At 42.6% G+C, this 13,917-nt stretch overlaps 1 protein-coding gene across 1 annotated transcript in view; it reads left to right on the forward strand.

Moving 5' to 3' along the window:
- Positions 1-13,917, forward strand: part of mybpc1 (myosin binding protein C1) — a 112,458-nt gene that overhangs the window by 15,791 nt on the left and 82,750 nt on the right. Inside the window, exons 2-4 of the mRNA XM_084331159.1 lie at positions 5,083-5,106; positions 8,408-8,488; positions 13,467-13,514. Of these exons, the coding sequence (XP_084187285.1) occupies positions 5,083-5,106; positions 8,408-8,488; positions 13,467-13,514 (153 nt within the window). The remainder of the gene's footprint in view (positions 1-5,082; positions 5,107-8,407; positions 8,489-13,466; positions 13,515-13,917) is intronic.

The following is a 13,917-nucleotide window of genomic DNA, read 5'->3' on the forward strand; positions in this document are numbered from 1 at the left end:
CACAACCTGGCTTGACTAGACATAAGGAGAGAGAGATGATTACAATTAACTGGTACATTCAGGTCCAGAATAGTTGGAATTCCCTGACAAATATGTGCAAAAAGCTGTACAATTTAAACAATACCATACTGGTAATGAGCAAATAGTTGTTTATTCAATGAATGCATGGAGCTGTTCCATCTTATTTCATTTGATACTAACTACTCAGTTCATACAGATTTCAAGTATCCAAATATCAATGATGAATATTGCATAAGGTTTACACAGTTAATAGATCACCTTCTTGTTTTATATTCATGTTCAGAGAGGAGTAATAGTTAGATCTTTGTACGTGATTTATATGGCAATTAAATCAATGGTGTGCTTGTTTGTTTGGGGAGTTTGACCTACAGTTAATGTGCCTACCATGTGAAGGTGCATGATCAATGGACAGCACAAAAACCATTTGTGTAGGTGGAGACTAGAGCTACCACAGATAGTAATAGGTTATAAGAGTAAGTAATCCATACCATATATATCCTAATAGTTACCTTATTACCATACTTGGCTGAAAATAAACTTTGCTGCCTGTTGTGAATGTGTTTTTCCCTGTAGGATAATACATAAGTACTAAGTAGGCATACATTTTTGCAGTTGAGCAAAAATTTGCAGTTGAGTAGGCTATATGTGCTGTGTTTTTATGTCTTCCATCGAGGACCACCTTGGAAATAAGTGTTTTAATGAATGCTTTTGGGTGATATCCTCAGGAATACAAATTGGTCAAGATAATTTGTTTTTATGATGTGTTTTTAATTTCCAAATCTAATCAAATCAAAAAAGCAGTTTTTGCAGTTGAGCTACAGGTGTTGTATATTATACAGCCTTTTCATGCATCTTTATCAAGGGAACCCTTATCCTAAGGATTTTTTAAATAATATTTTTTTTTATTTTATCCACTTTTTCTCCCATTTTTCCATATTTTCTCCCATCCCAATTTCGTATCATCCAATTTCAACCCTCCCCTGTCACGAACGCTGTTTCTTGCCTCCCACAAGCCGGCTGCAATGTGGACTAAGTCATACATAGCACAAGTCCCCTCCGGTACTTGAGGTAACAGCAGTCGCATCTTTTCACCTGCGCAGCTCGATCTCTTTCGCCTGCGCAGTAGAATCAGGAAGTGTCGGGGGCAGCGTGGGAGGCTCACGCTGCCCCCGACACTTCCTGATTCTACTGCGCAGGCGCACCAACCGACTTGTAGGAGTCGCTTGTTCACAACGTTCGATCCCCACCCTTCAGTTTTCCCTCCCCGTAATACGGCCAATGTGTATTACTGCGGACGACCAGCCAAACTGAAAAACAATGTGGAGAGCTGGATTCGAACACGCGAATCCTAGCGTCTCCACACTGGTGGCGAGTGCCTTGCCCACTACACCACCTAGCCGCCCGGATTTTTTAAATAATATTATGATGATACGATAGTTGGGTCATCTGTGGCACTTCGTTTCTCAATGGATTTGTCATCTAGGAGGGTTAATAAACAAATTTAGCCGGGGTGTATTTAAAAAAAAGGCGAGGGAAATTTGTGAGAGACCAAAATCCAAAATGGCTGCTGTGGAAATTAACTTTTTAATGGTTTGACCTACAATGATACCAGCCAGCCCCCTCTCAGTCATGTACCAGCCAGCCCCCTCTCAGTCATGTACCAGCCAGCCCCCTCTCAGTCATGTACCAGCCAGCCCCCTCTCAGTCATGTACCAGCCTCCTCTCAGTCATGTATACCAGTCCCCTCTCAGTCATGTACCAGCCCCCTCTCAGTCATGTACCAGCCCCCTCTCAGTCATGTACCAGCCCCCTCTCAGTCCTGTATACCAGCCCCCTCTCAGTCCTGTACCAGCCCCCTCTCAGTCATGTACCACAGCCCCATCGCAGTCATGAACCAGCCGCCCTCTCAGTCATGTACCAGCCCCCTCTCAGTCATGTACCAGCCCCCCTCTCAGTCATGTACCACAGCCCCCTCTCAGTCATGTACCACAGCCCCATCTCAGTCATGTACCACAGCCCCCTCTCAGTGATGTACCACAGCCCCCTCTCAGTCATGTACCACAGCCCCCTCTCAGTCATGTATCACAGCCCCATCTCAGTCAACCACAGCCCCCTCTCAGTCATGTACCACAGCCCCCTCTCAGTCATGTACCACAGCCCCCTCTCAGTCATGTATCACAGCCCCATCTCAGTCAACCACAGCCCCCTCTCAGTCATGTACCACAGCCCAATCTCAGGCATGTACCAGCCCCCCTCTCAGTCATGTACCACACAACTGGCGGGGGGGGGGGGGGGGGGGGGGGTGCTTAGTAAGAGATGTGATTGGACCAGCCCAATATTGTAAATATATATATATATTTTTTTATCAAATCATAACGGCCCAAATATGCGTCGGCCCACCGGGCATTTGCCCGGTATGCCAGATGGCAGGCCTGGTTTCAAGTTCAAGTTTATTATTAGTCACAACAAAATACAGAATACTTTATGATGAAATGCTTGTTTCTGTATGAGCCCCTGAGAGTGTGCTACATACAGTAAAAAGAAAGTAAGTAAAAAAAATTATTAATTAAGTAAGTAAAAAGTAAGTAAAGTCAATATACTGTACATATACAATATACAATACAGAGTAAAATGAGTAACAGTGGGGTACAATGCAGAGGTACAAAACTTAGGGTAGGGTGCAAATGAGGTATGAATCTAGTGCAAATCTCTTTAATAATAGATAAATATAAAGTGTGTTAAAGTGTCTAAAGTGAGTAAAGTGAGTGGTAAGGTGAGTGTTTGTTTAAAGTGAGTGTGTACATGTGGATGTGTGTGCAGTGTGTGTAGATGATGGGTTGTTACATAGTGTTATAGTCATTGAGCATCCTGATGGCCTGGGGATAGAAGCTCCCTCTGAGTCTCTCTGTGCTGGCCATGAGACACTAGGCCTGTCCCCGACTAAGGATTTGTATAGTCGACTTTTGATTGGCCAAAATGTGCCGATAGTCGACTGGTAGTCGACTACCCCCCGAATGCAAAAAAATTACAATATTTTATATTTATATTTTTTTATCATTCCATTTGGGCGGTGGGGGGTGCTTAATGTCTGAAGAAGTCGACTGAAGGCTTCTTGTCCTCTGTGAAAGCATGCAATTGGTCCACTGATGGATACATCTTGATATTTGTCTAGTCTAGTGTGTTCATTAGACGGGTGAAATCCTCTTTCAGTGCCTCTGTGCCCGTTTTCTTAGGCAGTTAGCCTCGCTGGTATGCGCCATTAGCGTTAGCCACGCTTCCAGACCTCTTTGCTTTTGGAAAGAATGATCAAAACAATAAAAAAATATTATTATATATATATATATATATATATATATATATATATATATATATATATATATTATATATATATATTTGCATTGGACTAAGAGGTTGGCAGTCGACTACGGCTCCTTTCGATCGACTATTCGACTAATCGGGGTCAGCCCTAGACACTATAGATGCTTGAGAGGCTGCTGATGCTAGGGCTAGAAGTGACTGATGGGCTAATCAGAGTAATCCATATATATTATGCAATATTTCAGAGATAGCAGATTGAAATGGGATAGATCTGAAGGGGATAGATATCAAAGGGCTTTAGTCAACATTTTGCAACAACAATAACAACAACAACAACAACAACAACAACAACAACAACAACAACAACAACAGTTCTAACATTTTGGTTAATTTTAAATCAACATACCTTCTGTTAAAAAATGCAGCAAGATTGAAAAAGAATAATCAGCCTGTGACAGAGACAGATATATGCATTATACATTAGTGTAGTCTTGATCTTGAACCTCACTCATTCGAACTCATCTGAGGAAGGACAGTGAAAGAGGATGTTGCACAATTGAGCACAGCCATTTTGCTTTTATGTCATAGGATTATTGCATTCCTTTCCACCCTCTTCCCACCCAAGGTGGGGGAAAGGAATCCAAACCCGAGTGTCACATAAGAGCAAAATAGCCACCCGTGTGAATATGGTCAATTGGTGGCATTGTTTGTCTGACCCGCCCTCCTCTCACGTGGTAGTTCTCCACTAACCCATTAATAACCACAAGGTTAATTTTTTAACCCTGCCATTGCATGCCAAAAGGACACATTGGATGCTTTGATGTTTGATCCACTGGGGCCTGAGTACCATAATAGGTTTACTGTCCACATTTGTTTCTGTTGCTACCCAGTGGTTTTGATCCACCCAGATAGTGCGGAGTGCAAACAAATGGTGTGTCATAAGTCCCTCCTGCATAATCAGTTAATAAAACTGCATGGTGCCGGCCTTATGACTTCAAGATGTGGCTCACTGACAACTGAAAGGTTGGTTCAGGCTTGGTTCAGGTTTGGTTCTGGGTGGCTCATTGAAAATGTAATAACTGACAACGGGACAGTTCAACAATGCAACAGCAATTAAAAATGTTCCCGAATGATTATGTTGATGACATAACAAAGTCTATGGTGAGCGTTTCAAGAGAGTTTAAAGGCACACTCCTTGATTGCATTATGGTGTCCTCTGTTTAAACATAGTCGGCTTTGTTTACAGCACATGATATTGGGTTAAATGGTTGTTTTTTCAGTCTGAAATGTATTGTCTGAACCGTTTATACGAGTTCTGACAGCGTGTGACATGACTGTTGAGGGTGCAAATTAGATTAGATTAGTAATGTTTGTAAAACATTTCTGTAAAACAACCTGTATTCTGAGTTATCATGGGCTTAGAAAAAAACTTATTCCATCTAAGTCAAAGTCTTCAAGAACATATTTGAATATACTGTACTCTGTATACTGTACATTAATCCCAAATTATACTGTTATCTAACCCATTCAGGAGTCAATTCTTTGGAATGAATTTATCACTAGCTTTCAATGGCCAGTAGCCATTGTGACATAATCATTAGAATGTTAATTTCTCAAAATGAGGTCATTTCATAGATGGATTGCACACCTGAAATGGTAAAAGGGTTCAAAAGTATTGAGGAAGAGTATGTCCTGGTGCCTGTCATTGATTTCTTTTGTTTGTTTATTTGTTTGTTGTTCTAGATGAGATGCCCAATGGCCAACCAGGTCAGTGCACAACTTCCTACTGTTCATGTGTTGTTGCCGCACGGTCTAAAATGTAACCACTTATGTAATCTTATCCTGGAAGATGAGTCCTAGCTTTACCATGGAGCTGAGTGGAAGGATAATGGTGAGTGCACAGCTCACCATGGAAACAACGGGCCCACATTTACCAAGCTAACATGCCCAAATATTTGTACAGAGAACTAAATAAATACACAATATATATATAAATATGTACATACAAAAATAAATACACTCAATCAAACTCATTTCCGCTCAAAATTAGATCGCAACGAGTCCTCGAAACAGTTGCTGTGTGTATTGTGGGTTTTATGTCAATCGGGGCACAGCATTTGATTAAACTTTCAACCTTTTATACCACAAGGAACTGATTATACAAAGTTCAGTCTGTGAGCGTGGGATACTTGCGCCACCTGCTAGGGTGTAAACACGAGACACGCATGATGAGACGCACGTTGTTTTTGCATTGAAGTATTTAAGCACATGGTAATTCTCCTAAGGCTCTGTACACATGTAATATAACCACCCGGCCCCCGGAGCTCGGTGTGAAGGTGCAAACACGGCCGCCAGTAGAGACGTGTTGAGGTGAGACAGTGCCCCCTAATAGGCAAAAACAAATATTTGAATAGATATCACTATGAAACTTTCCCAGTTTGTCATGTAAGTTACATAAAAACTAAGAAAAAATGTATTGCACATTTTCAGAATTTTATGTTTATTATGCAAATGAGGCACTTCCTCATTAAATATGCGCTGATTTGCATGTATCGCCAAGTCTCGCATCACCAACATGGATAATGCCAGATTCAAAAACTTGGTTTCATTTTGTTGATGCATTCAAAAATAAGCTTTTCACAGAAGGGATTGTGGCTATGTCCTCTCATCAGCCCATACATCAGGAAATACTGTCTACTGTCATAAATAAATATATAATATAAATATAAAATGTACTATAAACCCGGCTATGAATGATATATCAACAAACCCTTTTGTAATTAGAAGCAGGATATGGATAGGAAGAAATGTGGAAAGTTTGGTGTGTATAGGTATGGAGTTCCAAGACTTTGTGTGTAAGTAAAATGCATAAAAAAATTGTTTTTGAGAAAACGACCTCAACGTTTTGTATTGTAATTGTGATCTATGGACACAATCAGACAAAATGAAGTAAAATAAACAACTAATTGTGTGTTTTCGATATTTTATTGCCACTAGTTTGAAATAAGACATGTTAATAAGGAAGCAAAATATAACAAAATCTCAATATCGTCGAGAAAAAAAAGCAAAAAGACAATTTCGGGGGTAACTGTCTCGCCTTAATTAATAAGAGTGTAGATGTATGGCGCTGCATGGGGCAACAGTACTACTGTGAACGTGTGTTTCGGAGAGTGGTCCAAAGGGGGATGACCAAGCGCTAAGAATCTCCAGCATTCCGCTGGCCACCCAGCTGATCCCGCTCTGTTGACTCAGCTGGTACACCTCTGCCCTCCCATGTGACTTGAGGCGCTGGCATGCGATTGGTCTGTTGACGCCATGGGTTTGACCTTGGAGCAGCAGCATCGTTGGGCTCCAGCATGGCCGGAGGGGTACAGCTCTGAAACAAACTCTCGTGCTCTGTATTCGTGTTAGAATTGACCCTGATCTCACACCCCTTTTCAGATTCAGATTCAGACAACTTTATTGATCCCACGTGGGGAAAATCATATTGTAGCTTTGCACGAGTAACAAAAACATATCAACAACAACACAGGGACAAAAGATTTAGCGTAGCGGTTGGTCCTACTCAACGCGACGTCATAACGGCGGTCAGAAGGCAACAGCGAAAACCACTGAGACAGAGCGTGGAGAGGTTGGTTTCTGATGCTCGTCCCCTTCTTGACCACCTGGTCCGTCCAGAGAGAACATGGGTCTCTCTGTTTCACTGCAATTATTTTGGAGCACACTTTCACATTATTCTGTAGGCTGTTCTTATCTTTAATAGATAGGCCACTGAACCAGCAGATAAAATTAAAAGTTAAGAGGCTTTCAATAAAATAACCATAAAAAGTGCTCAGGATCTTTACACTAACATTAAAACATTTCTTGATCCTCCAATCACAGCTGTCGCATCCCTCTGACAAACTTTGTTTGCCCCACTAGGGCAAGCGTCAAGCAAAGGGGCAGTGAGACAAGGAGAGTCTGGATTTAGTACGAGTACATTTTTGACTCGACTGTTTTTTACGATGCAATACATTTTTGTGCATTCGTGACCTACACAATCTGTAGAAATGCAATTGTATTCTCTCTCTGTTACACTAGTGGTCAGTTAGGAATCTCTCTTATGTTGAAGAGCCATGCAGGCGTGCTCCAAAACTAGTTTGTTACAGAGCTACTGTAGGTCAGGGGCAGAGCTCGGCTCTTTCAGGGTTAACATGCCCCTGGTTTTACTTGTGTCCAGAGTGAGTTCTGGCTCTGGCAGCCAGGCCTGTAGTGGTCACAGGTGGGGGGATTACACTGGTCTCCAACTTCTTTCAAATAGTTTGATTTCTAGCAAGGTTATATTTTCAATTGTATATTCAAAAGTTAAACCAAATAGGTGCAGATATGAAATATGAAAAAGCATCTAGCTATACCAAAATATAAATATGAGAATGTATTTTCTCATATTCATCATCTCAGGACCCTGGAACACTGATTAAGAGGATGACTAGGATGGTTCACACACATGGGTGAATTCATGGGTAAATGGACACATTTACATCCATTTACAACAAGTTCCTTCCTTCACCTTTGGCAAATATGGGACATAATTCCCCTTAATTGACTGATTTCAATCCCTGTCTCCTGAGCCGTTCAGCCATTGTGTAGTGTGATGTGTGCCGTGTGCCGGGTGCCAGTGTATGGCAGCCATTGAGCCTGTAGCCCAAGGTTGGGTGCTACCAGTGGTGGTGAAGGAGGCCATTTCCACGCTACATTGTAAAGCGCTTTGAGTGTCTAGAAAAGCGCTATATAAATGCAAGTAATTATTCATTATTAATTATATACATTTTGAATGTTGAAATGTTTTGTTTTGTTATTTTCTTTTTGATCATGCCGGTTTCTGCGTGTTATCGAATGAGTTAATGGTCTGGAGTGAGATGTCATGTTGGGATAAAGTTAGTTTGTGTGTATGTTGTGCGCGTGTGTACGAGTGTGCACTTGTGTGTGTGTGCATACGTGTGTGTGTGTCTGAGGCTATGTTGATGCTGAAGCTTTGTGCTCTAAGAAGCAGCTGTTCCATCCACCGCTATATCTGTCACATACTCAGAGAGTGCTGCCCCAGAAACCAATGGCATTCTATCCCTACCTGAGGGGATACCTGAGATATCCCTGGAGATTTCACCCCCAGGTGGGTACCCCTGGCCTGGACACTGCCCCCCCCCCCCCCCCCCCCAAAAACCCAACCCCTCCCTCCACTTCCCCGGCCTCCATCTTCCTTGTGCACACATCCCACTGACATCACGTGTTTGTTTGTTTTGTGCGTGTGTGTGTGTGTGTCATCACGGTTATCTTGGTTTTATTCACTCTGGGAATCCTCTTGCACTTGCGTTCTGTACAGTAGGTATGGTTGTGCGGTTATACTGTACACACAACGGACTCACAGGAAACTTAGGTTTCCTGAAAGTAAAGCCAACCCTACTCTCTGTGAACGTTGCTCATGCTGCACGTTCACTTAACGCATGCACTTGCCTATTTTTTCTCTGTGCTGTTGCAAAGTTGTCACTGTTGTTGTTTTCCATTTCTTGTGTGTGACAGACCCCCCCAAAACACTGAAATCACAGGAGAGAGATGTGGATGAAAGCCTTACATTAAGTGGTCGTAGCTACGGCTGAGAGACCAATCCCAAGTCGATCTGCACTTTCTCGGCCGAGCTATAGTCACTTTTCCGGCCGCACCTACTCCCGAACTCCACATGCGCAGATTGATAAACCTAGATCTCTGGACAATCCAGAGAGACTCCGTGGGAAATCTGCCCATGCGGAGTTGGGGAGTAGGTGCAGAAAAGTGACTATAGCTAGGCCGAGAAAGTGCCGATCGACTTGGGATTGGTCTCTCCGTGTTCAGGAGACTCAGGCGTATAAAAGTCTATTGGATCATGTCTCCAGCGCCCCCACAGCCGTAGCTACAACCACTTAATGTCGAGGCTCTCATCTACATTCATACATTTTCTCCCCCCGCTCTCTTTCCCATGAGCTCAATGTAACGCGGAAGTGCAGTGGTCTATTGTATGAGGTACTGAAAAATATCAGCATCCCAGTGGGGGATATTTGGAAGTTTGGGTATTACTGTTGTGTCAAAGAACAGGGCTCAGCCGGGGGGTGTTTCTGACAGCCAGATTAGCAGGTTAGCCGGATAACTTTGGAAAGAATATTTAACCATATCTTAATATCTCGGATTCAACTAAACGTAAAACGAAACTTGAATATTATAGCTATGGTGTCTTTCCACGGAATGTGATTAATTGATAACTGTTGTTTAAGTTAGCAACCTAATTCAGGAGTTATTCAATGATATTTTTGGAAAGTTAGTATCTGGGTAACTGCATGATCATGCTTCATGATAGGGCTGCCCCTGACTAAAGACTTTCCTAGTCTACCTAGTTTCCATGTTTATGATATTTAACTATATATATGTAACGGTTTTGATATTGTCACCTTTTTGACTTCGATGCCCCGAGGGAGTTTCGAACCCGGGGTCTGCCGCACCGCGGGCGACAGCACAGACCGCTATACCAAGAGGTGAATTCACTTCTTGGTAATGTGTCTATGTGTCTTTTAGGGGGGAGTGAGTTTAACTCGCAGTACCGCTTCTTGCCACAGTCACTTCACAACACTTGAAGTCCATTGTGACTGTGCCTCACGGTACCATCTGTTACATACGTATAATATATTTTTATAAAATTAAGTTAAACATGCAGTAAGCGAGGTAATTTAGCTTCCCCAGTCCCCACAAACACTTAGATAAGCCTAATACTGCATATGACAATATACTTATCTAGGAATATCTAACGTTAGACCATGCTTAGAGGAAACCTCTAAATTTGGCAAAATTTACAGTACACAAAAATGCGTGTGATAATTGGTTAAGTTACGTTAAGTGTAGCAGCCTGTAAGCATGTCATCTCACTCAAATTGACTGAGATCGTAAAACCCTGCTTCCATGACGTCTCTAGATTATAGATATGCCATGACCAGATAGTCCTTATGGTAACAAACTGGCATTCCCACACCTAAAATCTTTAACAGGAAGGGATTGGGCTGCTCTTTTATCAAGAGGGTCGGCTACCTCTTCTTTGATATATATATGGAAAACAATGTGTAAACCACTACTCATTTAGTACATTTTGGATGATATGCCTATAAATGGTAACAGTTTGATCTGTCTGGTCATTAGCTGATCTATATGTCACACCTCACGCGAGCGAGCTGTGTCTTGCGAGGCTGCCAGCCAGGTGCTTGTGCTCGAAGGCTTGCTGCTCCAGCCTGGCTTTGCTATGTTTGCTGTACAGAGGCAGTGGGAGAGGCGGCGGTAGCGGAGCAGCCCGTAGGGACTGAGGGGCCGATAGAGACCGAGGGGGAGAAGCCAGAGCTGCCCACCCAGCATGAGCCGGTACAGGTGGTGGTGGTGGAGTCGGCCGAGGAGCCCGGCCCGGTAGAAAATGGCTCTAAAGCACCACAGCCTGCCGTTAACTCTGCCGTTAATAAGGAGGCGGCCCCTGCATGCTCGCCCCCTCCGGCCGGTAAGTACTCCTCTCTGACACTCGGTCTCTAGGATTTTCACAGCCCCCCCCCCAAATTCATAACGTTTGCTGCCTTGCAAAAAAAGAGCACCTCTGGCCTAAAAGTACCTGAAATAAACCTTGACGGTCCAAAAGGTCAAGCCATTGGTGCAGTCACACTGAACAGCCTTCAAAACTATAGCAAAAATAACACGTATTCATTACTTGTATTATGCTTGTGAAGTAACATGTTCACAACCAACTCAAACGCACACAGCACCTGTATGCAAACTGCACGCAAAGTGCCCCATTCGCATTACAACAGCTTCAAGGACTGGGCTAAGCTAAGTGCTAAGTTACAGCTCACCTTGGAAGTTAGACCTGATTCAAAACAAGGCCTTCAGAGCCTTCCTGGTGAAATATGGAATATTGCTAACCAAGAAGTTGTGTTGTTGTCAGGCGGGATCCTGGTGCTCTCCAACAATCTTAGAAAGCCTACGTACAAACTAGGATCACTCATTTAGCTAACGCATCCCCACATTAGTATAGGCTACATCCACTTCCGCTCCCATTTCACAAGCATAATGCATTCATAGATGAGTTATAAATGTGTTAGCTTATACTATAGTGTTACATCTGAGATAAGGTTCCCCACTTGAGTTCAGTAATGGAAATATGGAGAAGAAGTAATACCAGAAGTCTCAGATAATAACCTTTGGTACGTCTTTAATTCATGGGCGGGCAGACGTTTGTACTACTCAGCCCACGTATTGAAGGGAAAATACTATAATACAGTCAATTCTATAATGCTGTGCAGCTGAGTTTTCGATTTGTGAATATGAAAAAGTCTCTCCTTAATCTGAATATGATAGAGAGATAAGACTCTAGTGATGAGGTCATCAAGAGACACGTCCTGGAACTGCTCCATAGACAGTGAATAGTGGAACAACTCCTAGGACACTATATAACAGTAACTCCAAAATCAGTTGATGACATCACAAATTCAAGAGTGCTGGTATGTCTTCTGCCTCCTGCCTCTGATATAATGGAAATACAATTTCAATTGAATTGTACCATGGTATTATTTAAGTATAAAAGTGGTCGTAAACCATGGTGATAAATAGCTTTTACCATGGCAAATACCATTATTATACAATGGCCAGTACAGTGGACGGTAAAACTGAAATTGCCATCAAAATGCCATGATACTCTTTCATAAGGGTGGTGGCCTGTTTGAATCAGGGTTTATTTTAGCTGCTTTATGGCTGCTGTGACCCAATCCTATGGACTTCATTCACTTCCACTGATTGAGGCCATGCATTGGTTTACACTTTGCTCTCCATGCCGTTATCAATCAGGGCTTTTATTGCTTCTACTGTATGCATGGCAGACTTTGGAGAACGCTTCTCTAAAGTTATACTTAATAACAGGCTATTTCGGATTTGAAAATCAGTGACGGTCAACAGAAAGGTTGTAGTTTGAAATAAGACATGTTACTGTACATCATTAGTCGGCACCCTCCGCTTCTTTCTATGTGAGTTTTATTCTGGGCTGCAGTTATACAAGTGGAACGACAAGCGCACACGCGCACACACAGTCTCACAGTCTCACAGTCTCACAGTCTCACACACATACACACACACACACACACACACACACACACACACACACACACACACACACACACACACACACACACACACACACACACACACACACACACACACACACACACACACACACACACACACACACACACACACACACACACACACACACACACACACACACACACACACAATAATCCATAGTGTTGACAGGATGGCCATCTGTTGATTTGGATGCAAGGTTACTGTTTACTTCAAGTTGTCACTCACCAGCATTCATTCAAGTGTTCTTTTTTTTTTTTTTTTTACCACAGCACAAATGTCTGGTGTCATGTATCAGGCTTGTTAGAATAATGGCATATCCCACAAATGACACTTGACAAACGTTAGGCACTGCATAGGCACCTCCTTATCTTGTACTCATGTTTCCTTTGCTTCCTCTCAGGTGTCAAATGGTATTTTCAGTCCAAAATGCAATTGTTCAGACTTCAGAGTTTGCACTCTCTGTGTAAATCGTAGTGAATAATGTCACTGTCTGGAAGTGGAGGGTGGTTACTGCTTACTGTAGGCTTTGTCACATTCATCCGTTGTGAACGTGCGATCGTAGCTACCTTGAACGGTGACATTTTGTTGTACACCTCCTCTCACAAACACGTGTGAATGTGTATCTCTGTGTCTGTGCTTGCGTCTCTATACTGTAGTTGCTTGAGAAGCTTGCGGTGCTGAGACTGTCATCTCACACTTTTCTGTCTCACAGACACAGTTAATAAGGTCCAAGAGCACGATCCCGTCTTGTGGAACTGTCGGTTCATCGTTTTGGTCTCGTGTTCCATCTAAAAAAATTGCATGCCGTGCTACGTTCAAAGTCTTGTCTCGTCTCGCATTGTCCCATTCTACGGCCTTGTTCGCCTGCCAAGTCTTGTGTCTTGTTGGTCTGCCCCTCGTGGATATGGGAGTTGTTTCATAGGTGGGTCTATGTGTCAATCACACCTTTATTGCAGATAAAGATGATGATGCCGCTGCCACTACTCCATCCCCACCGCTGTCAGGTTGGTAACCATAACAACAACCCATCCTCATCACTTCATCGTTAGTTCCTTCTCAACAATTCCCACCTCGTGAGGACGGTTACCATGGAGAATTCACCCCTAAGTCAGGGCTCAACAACCCGCAGCTCAACAGAGAGAAACAACCTACCGTCAAGTCTTTTTTTGACATAATATCTTTCTTACAATGACAAGGTGTTCGGTAGTAAAGTGCGGTCTAAATTGCCAACAGTTCAAAACAGATGATAGTTTACTTTGAGAATCCTTTGGTAACATCTGATTCTGTTATAATGTATGCCATATATGTGAAAAAGGACAAACATGCCACTGAACAATTCCTACAAGCACATTAACCTTTATTTATCTCAAATAAAGGTATGAATGTGACAGTTACATCTGACATGTA

This window comes from Notolepis coatsorum (genome assembly GCF_963971535.1).
Source record: "Notolepis coatsorum genome assembly, chromosome: 15".
Classification (NCBI taxonomy): Eukaryota; Metazoa; Chordata; class Actinopteri; order Aulopiformes; family Paralepididae; genus Notolepis; species Notolepis coatsorum.